This window comes from Plectropomus leopardus, chromosome 5 (genome assembly GCF_008729295.1).
Source record: "Plectropomus leopardus isolate mb chromosome 5, YSFRI_Pleo_2.0, whole genome shotgun sequence".
In the NCBI taxonomy this organism is placed as follows: Eukaryota; Metazoa; Chordata; class Actinopteri; order Perciformes; family Serranidae; genus Plectropomus; species Plectropomus leopardus.
In genome coordinates this window covers 11,030,199-11,046,995 of record NC_056467.1, presented here as the reverse complement: position 1 = coordinate 11,046,995, position 16,797 = coordinate 11,030,199, and the positions used below count along the sequence as shown (strand labels likewise).

The 16,797-nt window shown below is 41.4% G+C and overlaps 1 protein-coding gene across 1 annotated transcript; it reads right to left on the bottom strand.

Moving 5' to 3' along the window:
- Window positions 1-508: 508 nt before the first annotated feature.
- On the bottom strand, window positions 509-11,153 carry ccnl1a (cyclin L1a). The gene is made up of 10 exons (XM_042486193.1): window positions 10,830-11,153; window positions 10,507-10,581; window positions 9,220-9,329; window positions 7,264-7,384; window positions 7,004-7,068; window positions 4,459-4,558; window positions 4,205-4,309; window positions 3,346-3,599; window positions 3,056-3,154; window positions 509-2,422 (listed from the first exon to the last, which is right to left on the bottom strand). Exons 1-10 carry the CDS (start codon window positions 11,067-11,069, stop codon window positions 1,948-1,950), a joined length of 1,644 nt encoding a protein of 547 aa, XP_042342127.1. The 5' UTR covers window positions 11,070-11,153; the 3' UTR covers window positions 509-1,947.
- Between the last annotated feature and the right edge of the window lie 5,644 nt (window positions 11,154-16,797).

Sequence of the window (16,797 nt, the reverse complement as noted above, 5' to 3'; positions counted from 1 at the left end):
AGTGTCCCCAGGCCAGACGAGATATGTAATCCCTCCAGCGGGTTCTGGGTCTGCTACCAGTTGGACGTGCCCGGAACACCTCTGGAGGAATCCTGATCAGATGCCTGAACCACCTCAACTGGCCCCCTTTTGAGGAAAAGGAGCAGCGGCTCTACTCCCAACTCCCCCCGGATGTCCAAGGTCCTCACCCTCTCTCAGGCTGAGCCCAGCCACTCTGCAGAGAAAACTCCTTTTATGTTTACACAATTTCATTATTTCGGTCACAACCTAGAGCTAATGGCCATAGGTGAGGGGCCTTTGGTCATGGGGCCCATTGACCAAAGGCCCGGTCACTCGCCCAGCCCCTGTGGACTCACCACCTGCGGGGACAGGGATCAGGATCGGGTGTATTGTGTGCCAGGCAGCAAGCAGGGGTGTGGCCCCGGGCGTTTGACAGACCTTTCAAGTCTTAAGATCTATCTCTACACCAAAGGTTACGTTGTTCAGTAAAATTCAACAGTCCATGCAGTTAAGTGGCATAACTAATTTATTATTGAATAAAAATTGGACATGAACACGTGCAGACTTAAAACCAGTGTAACAAATTAACAACCTAAAGTTTTTTAACTCAAGTCTGCATCCCCTGCGGTAAAAAAAAAAAAAAAAAAAGTACAGAAAAACATGTCTATAACCAGCTTTCAAAACTGTACAAACACAGCTTTAGCAACATACATCTGTCCAAAATTAATAGGAAACAAAAAACACTCGCCCACCAGTCCCTTAATGTGCAAACATTGATCTTTCCTGAAGTATCGCTTTTATTTTACATTTCTCCATTCATCAATCCTTCCACTGAGCAGTCCGCTTTTATAAATCAAAGCGTTCACATTTTGTCAGCAGATATTGATCCATCTTTACACTGTAAATAAGTTCCACTTTCCCAAAGTCCATAATTTTACATGTAAAACCGAGAGTATAAGGGGAGCCTAGAGGGATGGTAGCGGTGTGTGGAGTGGAGGTATGATGGGAAAATGAGCAAAAGAAAAACCTAAGGTGGAGAGTACGACAGGTCTGGGACTGATGTCACACTGCATTGGTGCCTTCCCTCGACCACTGATCAGGACTGACCTGGGTGAGAGAAAGGTTGGTAAACCTACTAACAGTCCACTAAATGCTGGTAGATACTGCTGCAGCCTGGGTTCCTCAGACGCACACATTAACTCTGTAATAACACAACAACAAACACCTCTGCCAAATATCAGTTACAGGTGTGCTCCTGTGTAAATGAGAGTTAAAGCTATGAATATTCTATCACCAAGACACCTGTGCATGCAAAAGCTATGTGTAGGACTCAGGCAATTTCAGCGTTGCCGTAAATGCCTCCAATGTCAAGGCTCAATTACAATATTTCATAGGGACAAAAAACATAAAACTAAATGTTCCGATATTTGGCTTTGATCAACAAAATGTAAAGGTTGATAAGAATCAACATTCCTGTAAATCATATAGCTAAAATTGTCATTTTCAGGATGCATATGAGAAACCCAGAAACCCAACTGTGTTGGTATGAGGCTGGTAATATACGCAAAATTAAACCAAAGAAGGCAAGTTCTCTAAACCACAGCATAAGTGCAGCTTTTGGTTTTGACAGCTGCGAAATCTCCTGAATATGTTGACATTTTTGCAAGTTTGTGGTTAAAACCCCTGAGACATGTCAGCAGTGTCATCTGACAAGTTTCAGGCAGAAGATTTTTGGTTTACTTCCATAAGTTGTAGCGCAACTTTTTAACCATTTGAAATACTTGCAAGATGTGTCGAACACGACTTAATTCAATTTACATTAATTACTGACTCAAATGTATTCAACAGCATTCAGAGAACATACCAAATCTGATATAGTTTTGTGCATACTCAAAATACTTCAGTGACAGTCAGTCCTAGAGCCAGCCTGTTGGTGTGCGCCCAGTCTCAGCGGCGGTGGCGACTATGTCCTGAGTGCCCGCTACTGCTGTGGTGTTTGCTCTTGTGGCTACGCTCCCTCTCTCTGTCCCTGTCATATGACCGAGACCTCTCCCTCTCTCTCCTGTCTCCTCGGTGACCACCGCCTCGCTCATGTTTGTGTTTCTTTGAAGACAGGTCAAAGGTGCTGCGGTCTCGGTCTCTCTCCCGTTCCCTCTCTCTGTCCCGGTCCCTGTCTACTTTGACCGGAGTGCGGGACCGTGACCGAGAACGTGAGCGCTTCCTCTTGTGACCGGATCCACTTCCGCTGTTGCTGTGGCGTCCACTGGGTTTGGAGTCGCTGTTGCCATGATGGCTGCTCTTAGACTTGAGGTGGGGGAGGAGGGGTGAGGGCTGATGTCGCCGAGGTGATGGACTGCGACTGTGAGAGCGAGAACGTGAGCGAGAACTGTAGGTCCCTGAGCGACTGCGTCTGCTGTTGTAACTGTGGAGATGAAAGAGAAAAGGAGGATTAGGAATATATTAAGCTAGTTCCACTAAGCACAGGGGATTTTAATTTATTTGTAACACAGAGGGTTACCACACATTTTACTAGAACAAATTTCAAAACTTTTCCATGACTTTTAAAGGGCCCATAATGACAATTTCTTTTTCTTCCCTCACATGATTGGCTTTGGTTTTTTGAACATATCAGATTCAAACTCTATTCAAACATAATTTCAGTAGGCTGGCATACATTAAGGGAGAGACGGAACGCAAAAAAAGGAAGTTAAGTTTGTGAGGGTAAACAAAACCTCACATAAACACTTATTTGAGCTACGTTGCTACAGGAAATAAATTTGCCACCATGTGACATTGTGTGAAAAGTCTTCCATGGAAGATTACTGTATCAATTTCGACACAATTCCATGACTTTTCCAAAAAATCCGCGGATTTTTTTTTTTTTTACTAATTCCATGACTTCTTTATGTCTGGAAATTGTGATTATGACATTTAATTACTTTTCCAGGTTTTTCGTGGCCATTGGAACACTAAATATATTCACGTTGGAATTTAAATGATCATACAAGTTCAGACTTAAACCGGTACTAAAAATGTCTGCACATAATCAGCTTACTGTCTACGAGGGGAGCGTGATCTAGACCGGGAACGTGTTCTCGAACGAGATCGACTTCCGCTCCTGCTGTTTCTGCCGATCTTCACCTCTTTTCTTAAACTGAAAGAAGAAAAAAAGAGAGACGCACACAGACACAAAAACTGTTAGATAAGTGGCAGTCAGAAGAAGCTCTTACTTTGAAACAAAAGATAAAAACCTTAATTGACGAAAGGACACATGGACGAAAAATTAAGTGTGAATGACTGCTGAAACATCCTCACGGTGCAACACTATCTGAATTTGTTTCTTACCCATTGTGTGGACTCTTGTTGACCTGAGTCCGGCCGTCTGGCTCCTTCTTAACTGGTTTGAGGGTCTGTGGGTTCGGGGACTTCTCCTCCACCTTGACTACATTTGGGGTGGAGGGCTTGGAAGCAGGAGAGAAGCCACCCATCATGGACAGTGCAGGGGTACCATCAGGGTTCAGGCCTTTAGCCTTCCTCTTGGCCTCTGCCAAAAACATCTTCCTCCGCTCCACCTCCTTCTCCAGCTGGTCATAGTTGGGCTGGGGAAGAAATCAAACTGTCAGTTTACACAGATAACACAGTGCTAGTTACTGTGAGCCGGCTGCTTCCAGTAGGTTTATTGTGACAAGTAGTTTATGGCATTTATAAAACAAGATAATACTTTAAGCGCAAATTTGACGATATAAACAAGTAAGATCTAGTTTCTTTCTTTAGCTGCATTCGGCATATTGATTCGCTCTGTCTCCCTCTATCTCCATTTATGACATGGCCACTACTGTGCCTGTATTGGAGTTACAAACACTAACAAAAATAAGTAAGCATCACAAAGCTAACATAACCCAATGTTTATCAATGGTTGGAGTGAAGCTGTTCAGCTGATGTGAGATTATAAGGAACATTTAATAGCATTTGGATTGTGGTTTTTTTTTATAGAGAAGCTGCTGCTAAATCTGGCATTTCAGGCCACTACAATTAGAAAAACAGCCAGCAAAGTCCTCGAGGGACAAAGACAAGGAGTCTACACAGGTGTCATTTACAGCTCAGCAGACTGATATGGTGACACTGAGTTAATGTCTAAAATTACTGAAAATAAGATGACTCGAGGCGATACTAATACTGTGCTCTCTTTTAGAAAAAAGCCTACCTTCTTCCTGGTGTAGAGTCTTAGGGTGGTGATGCAGACCTCTTTAACATCCTCCTCACTGGCTCCAAACAGCAGGTACCAATTAGGTCTGGATGGCAGGGGTATCTGAGAAAAACATGCACCAAATGTTAGTGCAGCTCGAGGGAATACACTATCTCTCTACAGAGGATCTGATGTGACAACATTTAGTGTGAAAACAAGACCAACAAAATGTGCACGGTGAAAATGTGACTCAGGTCAACATTTCCTCTTACCTGCAGGGCTCGGGCAGCGAGGAATATGCAGGCACAGGCGATAGTCTCAGCTTGGAATCTCACAAACACATTTGTCCTAAGGGTATCATTCATGTAGTTCCTATGAAGGCAAAAAAGAGGACATAGAAACAAAAACATAGCAACTTCTCTACACAAAGCCACCTCTCACCCATTTCCACTTCTGTATGTGAATGATCTGCAACATTTGTCTATTGAGCCAACTTCTTGTCAGGGCTTTATAGTTCTATTTTTTGATAGAGATTTTCTATTCCTATATAAATCTGAGCCAATTCTTCAGTTAAAAAATCTTCACCACCCAAAAAGTTTTGGTAGGCAACTTTGAGGCAAGCCAAGACACTAACTGCTAACAGATGCTAGAGAATCTGTTGCCATTTTAGGATTTGACCATTAGAGGCCCTGGCAGCATTGAATTAATCATCAGCCCTAATAGCTATTAACACAGCAGTTACATATTTTAAGTTATACAGTGCTGAAAAGCGGTTCGCATTTTTATCTGTTGATTTAACTTTGTCCATTTCTCTCTGGGGCATCCATGGGAGTGCTGTATGTCACAGGTAAAGCATGAAGACACAAATGGGAAAAAGATCTATCGAAGACCTGCCAAGACCATTTGACCACACTATGACCGTAAGAGTAACTAGATAAAGACTAATGATGATTGACACGATGACACATGCCTTGTAGAGGGAAGGGGGGGGGGGGGGGCATGCAGACATAAGGATGCAACACATTCATCGAGAATGCAGTTGCCTCTTTCAGACTTGTATCTGAGGGAACAGGAAGGCACAGCATGTATGGTGGCATGCACGACAGCTAGGTATCAGAAGTCAGTGTCATGTTGATGTGATCAAACGATGCAACAGTAGTCTAATGTTCAGACATGTTTTGTGTCCGAGACATAAGGATTCCAACCTTTCGCAATCACTGGAAGGTTAAAATTTATAAATGCTTTTCAGCCATGATTTGAAAGGGACCCCCATAAGAATACAAACTGTATTCATCAGCAACCCGATTCCACTGCGACTATCTTAAGACATTCGGTGGCAATCCCTGCCTCACTACTTGGGCTGAGTGACATCTCTGTGCTACAAAGCAGACTGTGTGTCAATGGGTTGTCAAGGACAATGGATAAACTGGATTAGCCGTGGGGAGAGCATTAGGAAAGACAAAATGGCCAGGATGTGAATCAGGCAAGTACAGGGTGGAGTAAGCATCTATGTCCTTAGAAAACATAGAAGACCTACAGACAAAAGGACACATGACACGATGAAAAAAACCCCGGTTGACTAAAACGACACTGATCCCCTTTAGATTATTATCAAAAGTGACTTCAGCCTGTTAAAGAAAACTATCACAAAGCTAAAGCGTCGTCTCCCATTCATTTAAATGATATGTACTGCTCCACTGGAGGTCTGTCGCAAGTACTCGTTGAAAACCTGCCACACAGGGATTACTTCCAGTCTAACCTGCCTCCATCAAATAACCTGACCTGCACTTTGGCAGGTGAGTGTGAAACTGCTATGCCAATGCCACTACATATAACACATGGCCGTTGGATTCTGACTGCTGCGTGGGTGAGACAGGTCCTTGGAGGCAAAACCGGATCAGCCTGTAAAACAGACACATGTCTGGACACCACGTCAGTTGGGGACAGGACACAGTATACTACTGTAAATTAAAAAAAATTAAAAAATAGGCAGGTAAACTGGTCAAAAAAAGGTTATTCTGATGTGGCTAAGTTTACTTCAATGCTAGATGCAAGTAAACTAGAAAAAAAGTCAGAATATAAATGAATACGTAGCTACTTATAGCTAAAATGGGCATTACAGTTGAAACCTTTGTAGCAAGACCAACAAATACAAATCCTTTTGGACACCCAAGAGAAAACAAGACGATGTTGGCTGTTGGGAAAGGCCCGCCCGCCCCCTTCAGTGAATCTCGGCATTGGGATTGGCTGTCTGGAGAGGGGCAGCCAGCCAATGGGGGGAGCTTCCTGAGGTCATGTGGTTGGAGGAGGCAGAGTTCAGAGGTTCTTTATGTGACTTACCAGCATGGACTACCCTTTAATCAAAGAGTAGAGAGAAAGGACAAAGTTAAACCAAGTTCCCTGGGCACCAAATCAAACAGACTTTACAGCAAAGCCAATTAAGGGCAGACAAGAGAGTGAGACACGTAACAGGTTTGCAATAAAACATTGCTCCATCAGAAAAAAAAAAGAGGTGGAAGGGTTATAATGGAGTGAGGGAACGTCACAGTCAGACCTGGGCAAAATGGTTGTTGAATGCTTTTCAAATATGAGCTAAAAACATGAGGGGCACTTATGTATCACTTATCTGACAGGTGTTGTTCCCACATATGGCTGTGTCCCAAGATCCTGGCAGATAAATCAAGTGCTCTTCAAGTGATTGAACCATTTGAAACTCGTTCAATTTCATTTTTAGCCCAGGTCTGGTGGCACTTCTTGCAGACATGACACAGGTTGCTGCTGTGGGGGTGGTCAATGGAGAACTGGGAAGGAACTTACCAGGCCGTCTGGACCAGTGTCTGGTTCTTCTCACATTCGAGGACTTGGAGGTACATGACGATAATCTGAAATTATGAATTGATTTTTTAAAACACAGTAACATCCCCAGGTGCTAAAGTCTGTTCTGAGAAGTGAGAGTAGTCAGCTAAAGCTGTTTCATGTGTGATTGCATCTGCACAGATGAACAAACTTAAAGCTGCAACAGCTGAACTACGCTGCAATACACAATTTAAATAGTTATGATTGTGCCTTAAACTCACCTTGTGAGGATGCTTGACATGCACACAGAAGCCCAGCTCCTTCAGGACCCGCCGTTCTGCTTTGATGACTTGGTTTTTGGTATTTATGTAGTTCTGATCAAGTATCAATGAACTTGGAGTCCTGGTTTGTAAAGGAATCAAAATAAAATAATGTTTTCCCTTCAAAATTAAAGTAAAAGATGAAAGTGCCCTTTTGATATCTTGCACTCTTTTCTTTTTTCCCCCGTTTCAACCAACTCAAAGCAACAGGTTAAACTGTTTGCATGCCTGACAGTTTGCAGGGGTTTGTGGACTCCTGTGGTTCCAGTGAAAGCATATGGGATTTGTAGACAGCCCTCGACCTCATTCACCCTGTTTCATCGCTTTAACAGAGATATCAACTCAGACCGTTGAACATATCACTACCTCAACACGCAGAAACATTTAAATCACCAAACTTGAACTGTCAACTCAAACTAAACCCAAAACCACTGGTCAGAGTCAAATTACTCAACTATTCTGATTTACCCTATATATCAGTATAATTAAAGGTTAAAAAAAACAAATCAACTGACCACTTGGTTTTTGTTAATGGTGCACCATACTTTAAGAAGATACAGTGCAAAATCACAGTTTTCTTTGTCCAACGACTACATATCACCTTCACAGCAAAACTAATATGCTTCACCTTTCAAAAATAAACTCAAAAAAACAAAATTATTAGATGCACTTTGAGCTATAATTATGTTCCAGGCTGTGTGGTAGCCACACTATTACCATCTATCAGCCTCCAACTTTATATACCAGTTATATCACAATAACAAAAATAAACAGACCCTGAGAAAATAAAACCGACATCTTTTAAAAACTTCCAACACTTTGAGTTTTTAATGTCTCAAATTCGAAAATAAATAAATGTGCATACTGTCATGCTACAAACCACATGCATGGTAAAAACTTTTAGTGGAATATCTGCAACTAAGTCAGTCCAAATCCACATTTACACAACAAACTTGCTAAAAGTGCATCACATTTACTTTAATGCCAATACTAATTAACTACAGAAAATACTTAACTATTGAAAGCTGCAGTGCATGCACTGACCCTAAACAAAAACTAAACTGGACTTAAAGTATCTAATTATTGTCCTGACTTCAACGGACAAGGTGATATATTTATTAAAGCCATAGATAACAGCTGGTGAATGGGTTTTTTTTCTCTTGAAGCACAAACAAAATGCATGGTGAGGTGCAGTCAGTAAAGAAGACTACATTACCCAATGGTCCACAGTTTTATGGACAGATACCCAAAGCTTAAGATTGAACCACAGGAGTCCTCAAGGCGCCCCGGGGCCAAGGACCTTCGGCCAACCTGTCATCCCCGATCCCAGTGCCCCGCGGTGACTCAGACCACGGGCGTCTCCCACAGGAGGGGGTGGGGTGGCCCTGGGGGTGGAGAGACCCCCTTGCATCATGGTTGTCATGCCGACTGCTTCATCTTACGTACCATTCCACATCACCCAGGCTTTGGTAAATGTAGCTGGTCGCTGTTAGTTGGTTGCAAGGGAAAAAAGAAGCCAAGTTAATACCAAAGTCGACAGTACTGACATGAACAGATTTTTTATGAAGACTAAGGCACACGCTAATAAAGCAGAGGTGCCTTGTCTTACAAGCTTATAATGCAAACCAATTTTTAAAGTGAGTTTTTGTGGAGATCTCAATTTCAGTGTAATGTCAAACTCAGATGTAATATGTAGACAATTACACTTCTGAAACTATCAGTGAGGCGGAAACTGAAAAGTTTTAAAATGGTTTAGAGTACATGGATAAACAGAAGGGCACTTTCACAACAAACACAGATCAACATTATACAACATCACATTTAGTAAAATCAAAAACCAATGCAATATGTTCCATGTTTAAAAATACATATTTATTGTTCGTCATGGAGAACACTGAATTCAATGGCGATACTTACTTTTTGCCTCTGATCTGTCTCAGATGATGAAAAACATTGATGACATCTCGTATTCGTCTCGGTGCTTCCTCAATCTTGGAGGCCAAGTTGATACAAGCCATAGCAACAATCTGAAAAGAAGATAATTGAAGCAAAAAGTGGGAAGAAAGAGTTGAATAACCTATAACATGCATCCAGAGATAGATTTCCCCAACGTGAGCAGTAAATGTGACATAACATGCAACGAAGAGACAAAGAATATATCAATGATCAAGAAATGTCCTCATATTAGGCCTGTTTATACTATAGCGACTGCCATTTCAATATCCCTGGGAAAATTAAGTTATTGTGAAAGACTCTGAACATCTGTGAACGGCACTGATTTGTGGTAAAGCAGAACTTACACGAGTTTAGCAATATTATGGCAGTAAATCACAATTTACATGTCACAATAGTGTAATGAATGTATCCATAATGGCAGCTTCTAGAGACCAGAACTAATTTGCTTTTCTCACCCATCCTATCAAACCTAGGATCACAGTAACAACATTATTATTCATTCTAATGAATTTGAGAATACATCATGTCGTAAGACTTGATGCAAAGTAGTCATTTTATAAATATTTAACAAGGTCTTTGACAGCGGGAAAGCAATAACATCATCTGAATCTAATTCAGTGTTGTTTCTGTAGTATGAGCATTTGATTGGTTTCCAGTGTGTCTAAAGGGATCTAGCATTAACAGTTAATGCAATTTAAGCCCATATCAAGATCGTTTTTGATCAAATTTAAGATATTTTTCTTCTACAAGCATTGCTGGTAAGTATAAAGGCTAAGTGTGTGGCTTTGTTCAGAGGCAGGTTTTATGTGAGAATATGGTTAAAATACAAGGGATGGTCTATAGTGAAAAATAACATTGATTTCACCAGGAAGTTCTGAGACTGTTCACAGATGAAATATTGACTTTCACAGAGAACAATTTACTTTATTGTGACATAAATATATATGACTCATGAATACAATTGGATTTTAAGTCTTGTGGCAATTGAGATCTCACTAAATTAAATTTAAAACAATTTCATGACTTCCAACGCCGAGTATTTATAAAACTGAACTAATACATTTCCGGATAATATAAAGACGTGCAGACAGCGTGGTTTGGTTTTAATTTCACTGTGCCCCCTCATTGTTTCACAGTGGTACAACATATCGACAATATGGCTGCCACGAACGTAACCATAACGTTATGCTATGCTAACATCATATAACCAGCGGCCAGACAATGAGACACGAGACTGAACGGACTTACCTCAAAATTGTGCTTTACGAAGGACTTCGAGTAGAAAAAACGATGAAAGAGGACCTGTCCCGTTGCCATTGCCACCTGTCGAGAAAAAAACACAAAGCGTGACGTTTCCTGTTTGTCTTGTATAAGCTGGCCTAACCTTGCACAATGGACCGCCGCCATTTTGACTAACACCACGCCAACGTTTAACAGCTAACGTTAGCTAACGGCTAACGACCAGGCCGTGGCATGGGGACCGGAACAAAAACGACCAACCTTTTGTTAATTGTAGCTAAAACACGCACAGATGTGTAAAATATAAACTAATCACGCAATCCAGTGCTTACCTGGGGTAACCGGAGAAGAATACCGGCCGACTGAATCAGTTCGCATCCCAGGATGCGAAGGTCGGTCTCTGTGTTCAGGTCGAGGCCGTCGAGCATCGACGGCGTCGGGGAGAGCCTTTCCTCCGGTATGAGCGAGTTGTCGATCGTAAGGAACACTTCCGAGTAAACTTTGTCACCAATGAGGATGCCATCGTTGTTTGTGGATGCGTTGGATGATACAGAGAGAGGACCTGCGGCCATCTTCACCCGAAAAACAGCGATTAACAGTACTCAGCGACAGCTCAGCCACGACGGGACGACGGCGGAGCAGGCAGGCTGTATGACAAAGTGCGTGACGTCACCACCCTACTGAGACGTTTGTGCACATCCGCGGTGGTAAAATAGTTCCTCAAATGAAAATCAAATAATCCCTGACTATCAAATCACTAAATATCAACAACGGTAGATAAAGTACCCGAAAACCACAAAACTACATATGTCTTATCAGATTATGACTTTGATAGACGTTAAAGTCTCTTGTAAAAATATGACTTCAGTAAAAGTCTTAAAGTATCTAATACTTACTGTACTTAAACATCAGAAGAAATTTAATGATATATAAATGTATTGCACGTAATAGTAAATGCTGGTTCATGAAAAGCAAATTGACATTTTTTTTATAATATAAAATTCATTTCTTTGTAACATTGACTACATCAACTAAAAAAACGAGCATGTAATACGCTTGAGGGAAAATGTAGTCTTCACAACTTAAAGGATTTAAGATTCCTCCCTTCCTATCCACCCTGTACTCATATGTTATGCATTTTTAATGGACAATAATCACAAACTAACCCTAAAAAAGTTATTGGCAGAACTATTTTAGTGTAATAATAAAATATAAGAGACCCCCTGGTCCTGCAGACATAGAGAAATAGCCTACCAGCAGTAGGCCTAGCTATCATATGACTAATGTCTCAATTGATTTAGTCAACTCAGGGTAGTTATTACGCAGAAGCTCAATTTTACAAGTTGATTAACAAAATTCACATTTATTTGGCTCCTATAACGCCACGTCACTTGACAGAAATACTATGAGTCTAATTATATTTTCATTACTGTTGTTATGACTGTTATGTTTCCAACATCACCCGAAGGCAACAGGAGGAAGCGACTCACCACTGACGGTTTCTGTGACGTAATTTACAGGAAAGTCCGGACTTCTCACGTTTGGAACATATCCCTCCGCCAATTAAAAAAAAGAAAGAAGTCATAGAAGGAATTTATCAGATTTTATCATGAAATCAGTGTTTTCATGCGCCATTTACACACAGTCTACAAGAAGTCAGTCATATCCACTTATCAATCTACTTTGTAATTTTCTATTTAGCTTTATTTATTTCTATTTATTTATACTTATTTTATAGATACAGCAACCTCTGCAGGGGCAGTAAACAAATGGTTTTAGGTCAAATTGCCAGCCTAATTTTAAGACTAACATGGATTTTGTCAAAGGTGGAGCTTCATGTGAACATTTAGTACAAGGAACATTGTGTACACTCACGGCTCAGCCCTCGGGATTTTGTACACCAAACCCCTTGCAGTAACCAAAAATAGACAGCAGAGAGAACTAGAGACCCGTCATTTGAAGTTTCTGGAAATCTGCGCCCCAGGTGAAGCAATGGGCTTCCTGAAATTATTGAGTACTAAGAGGACTCTGATCTTGTGCTGTATCCCCACTAAGGCCCTGATGCTGCAGTACAGTCTCTGCAATGTTTGACACAGTTTTATTGCCAATAAGTAACTTGTGGGCTTACACTACTGTGTGTTGTACTGTATGTCAATTTTATCTACATTCACTAACGTTGTCTCTGTTGGTTTGTTGACAAAGAGAGTAATTGGCCTGCACAGGGACCCATGCCCAAGTTTACTTCAAGTCATTGGATATTATTTGATTCATTGCAAATTTGTTAGTAATTTGAACCACTGAAGGAAAATATGGACTATGGCGGATCCTGCATTATTACTTAATGTAAAGTGACAAAGTGATCTTGCTTGATGAACCAGGACTGTGTTAATTATATATATTTTGAAAGACAAGCTGAGGGCTGTTTAAAATTGGTCTGAGGGCCACAGTTGACAATTTAGACATGATTGCCTTAAAAGGAAGCAGTGTAAACTTGCAACCTCTCATCACAGCGATTTTCTCCACTCAAGCTGTTAAATTTGAATACATTTACAAATACAAATTTTTTACTCAAACAAAAAAACAAACATTAAACTCCAAAAATATGTAGATAAATTAAATTTGTGTATCAAAACAATGACCAATCATCACGTGACACCTCAGATTCATCTTGTGACCTACTGAACTGGTTTGTATTATACTCAAATGGTGCATGTTTGTGAATGCAGATGTTTTTAATCACATTACCACAAACTAACTGACACACAGCAATCCTTGGGAAGGGTTGTTTTCCAGCAACAGCAGCTCTAGTTTTGTCAACAGGCAAATATAGTGAAAGTTGCCATGTTTAGTCTGCTGTGTGCACTGTACGCAGGGATGAGGGGGTACAAACAGAACTCACAGAGGTAGGAAATAGGGGGGTTTGTAGGAGCCCAAGAGCAAATTAGTGCCCTGGGTCCCACAAACAGTTTAATCCTGCTATTTCCTGAGGTTATGTATTTGCATGTGTGTGTCTGTGTGCATCTAAAGCTATTGTAAGCAATAGTTAATCATGTCAACATGGCATAAGGGTCGACTTTCATAACCTGTCTGAGGCTCTGTGTGCCATTTTCGGGACATACAGACATCCACGCACACACACAGATTTACCTACCTCAGTTTTCCTAATACACCACATGAGGTGGCAGACTGAGGTCTCATTGTCCCTGTCATTAACCAACACCTACAACCAGCACCTCTGGCCCCCGCACTTACGTAGTTACCACGACAACAAGAATACTGAGCATTCTTTCTCCGGTTGCCCGGGTGACACTAATTATAGGGTGTGGGAGGGCTCACGGGACGGCAGAATTCCGGAACAACCATAACGACGCAGGAGAGAGGCATTCAGGGACGCCCAGTGACGAACAAGGGCTTAGTTATACACACACGCCACTCCCCGGAGTGGTTGTGTGTGTGTGTGTGTGTGTGTGTGTGTGTGTGTGTGTTTACAAGCAACTTGCAAAGATTCCCCAGGGACACGTGTGCATGCCTGCCCATGCCATGATAATTACTGCGAGGAGATCACACTCTGAATGTGTGTGCAAGGCATGCATGTGTGTGTGTGTGTGTGTGTACATTTGAATGTTTGCGCGTGTGGGCATTTCTTAAGCGTGATTAAATTTGAATGTTTAGGAGCAATCATTCATGTCACTGTAATGGGGCTGTATGTTTTGTGCCTGTTACACACAGAGCGAGATCAAGAAAGTGTTTCACAAAGTCTCACACACATGCCCCGTGGCACTTTCTCGAAGACACTCACACACAAACCAGGAAGGACACCAGGTCAAAGGCTACAAAGCAGGGCATGAGCAAAGGAAAAAGCTCCAGTAAAGAGCAGGGGGGAGAAGAAAAGAGAGATCTGGATAAAAAAAAGTGAAGGCACAGAAAGCTGCAGAGGAGAGGCTGAGAGGGAATTCATTTTAGCAACACGGTCAGAGGGGTTGAATAATAAAGGAAGGCCAAAGAATAATAAAAAAGGCCAAAGACATTAAAAGAGTATTGGACTGGACTGGACTTGACTTTGGAAACACATTTAAATGTGTTAGTCCAACTGAAATTTTACTAAACTGAATGTCTTGAAGTCAGACTACCTAAATAATTTGGTTCAGAATCAAGCCTCTCTTTCATGCATACGCCTCAACTGGATCTGAACTGGCCTAGGCGTTTTGCACGTGCTCCTAGGGCATAAACAGTTATTGTTTTAGAGACTGGGAGTGCGCGTACTGTGGGATAGAGTTGGAGCAGACAGAGCGTGTTAAAAATCAATATGAGTTTAAGTGCACACTATGTTTGAATATTTGCTTCTCTTTACCTTACACAAGAGCTGATCAAGGCAGCGGTAGACCGGTAAGTCTGCCATTCGGTTCAACCTTGCATTCACATACAGTGCACATTCTCACCAGCATGTCCCCCATCTTTCACACACACGCGCACACACACGGACACACGATACACGGACACATGGACACACACACAATATTGTGATGAAGATCATATAATCGATGTCCTTCTGTGACATGACTTGATTGCAAAAAGTGAGCGATGGTGGTGTTGGAAGGGAAACAATCACTCACTGGAGACACACACACCTGGCAAAGTCTCATGCAATAAGTAAACACACACAAGGCCACACACAATCACACACTCAAACACAGGAAGGCCACAAGATGTCAGCTGCAAAGAACAAAAGAAAATGCTACCTTTGCCAGATTAATGGAACATGTTGTTTTTTGTTTGTTGTTTACACAAAAGGGGCAACTAGCGAATGATTAATCATGAAGTGATTGAGATTTGTAGGGAAATCTTATTAAAAAATATTATGCAACTAAATTTATCAAATTAATTACAAATGTAAATACACAAATTTCTTTTTTTTTTATTTCTTTAAAAAAGAAATCTTTTCAGTTTTTTATGGTTCCCTTTAACCCTACTGACACAAAAAAGAGGAGGATTTTAGTAGCACTGAATGTTAATTGTTTTATATATCAGAACTACCTCTCCGTGCAGACCAGGACTTTAAGCAGATAAACCATATGTGTGTGTTTTGGCAAACAGAGGAAACGTTGGCAGGATAAAATCATTATCATCCCACCTCTCTGTGCGAACGACGTGCACATGCATTGTCTCGCAGATGGGCTGCAAGAGAGGGACATGGGGAAGTCGAGCTAAAAGCTTTCCATGTGTGCCAGTAAGCGGGGAAATGAGTTCCATGCCACACACACTTTACACATTTCTCCCATCATGCCAATTCATCCCAAATGTAGAGAGAGAGGAAGAGAGGGAGGGAGGAATGGAAAGACCTTGCATGGAGTGAATGATGTCAATAACACACAATGCCTGAGGGGTGAGTGTTGGGTAATTGTTGTGTGTGCGTGTGTGTGTGTGTGTCAGGGGTTGCTTGCCTTACAGTTTCTTTTGTGTTTGCCTGCCTTTTGTTTGTGTCCACGGGTGGCAAGGGACATGCTGTCATGCTCCTTCAGCCCTGCCCATGTGACAGGCTATGTGTGTGTCTGTGTGTGTGTATCTGTGTCTGTGTACTTGCATGTGTGTATACTATGTGCGTGTGTGGGTGTTTGTCTGTGAAATCCTGTGCGTGCCAGTGAGACTGCGTGAGTCGGGTTGTGAGAAAACAAGCGCATGTCTGTCGGAGAGTGCATGTCCTGGGAGTTAACTGCTGTATGAGCAGGACCCTGAACTTGTGTCTTGTGTATAAAGTGTGTGTTTATGTGTATATATGTATGTGTGTGTGTTTGACTAAACTGCATTTAGTCTGTTTGCTATCTGTGAACTATACGATTCTGAACTTAAAAGTTTTGCATTCCAAATAGCAAAAATGATATGACCCTTTAAAAAAAAGTACAAAAAAAAAACTGTTGATAAGTTGTCACAGAATACGAATAGACGAATAACTCAATTTCGACAAATGTGTCAGATCAAACCTTGTAATTCTAAGGTGATGTATTTAATTTCTAAGAGAACAATAGAAGTTCTCTTAAAGTAATACAATTAATATTAGAATACTATCAAATTGTTATTAAAATAAGGTTTCAAAACCACATTAAAATCTACAAACTCTCCTTTCTCTCCGTTGCTTTATTGGCCTTATGCCTGACTTCACTCACTGTGCTGCTGGCTTTCAGTCTGAGAAGGTTCCCCTCTCGTTTTTTTTCTACACCACTATTCCACGACTCAGACCTCCTCCTCCCTGCTCTTCCTCCATCTGCACCTCGGCTGCTGTCTTTGTCTGTGCAGGCAGGGGGA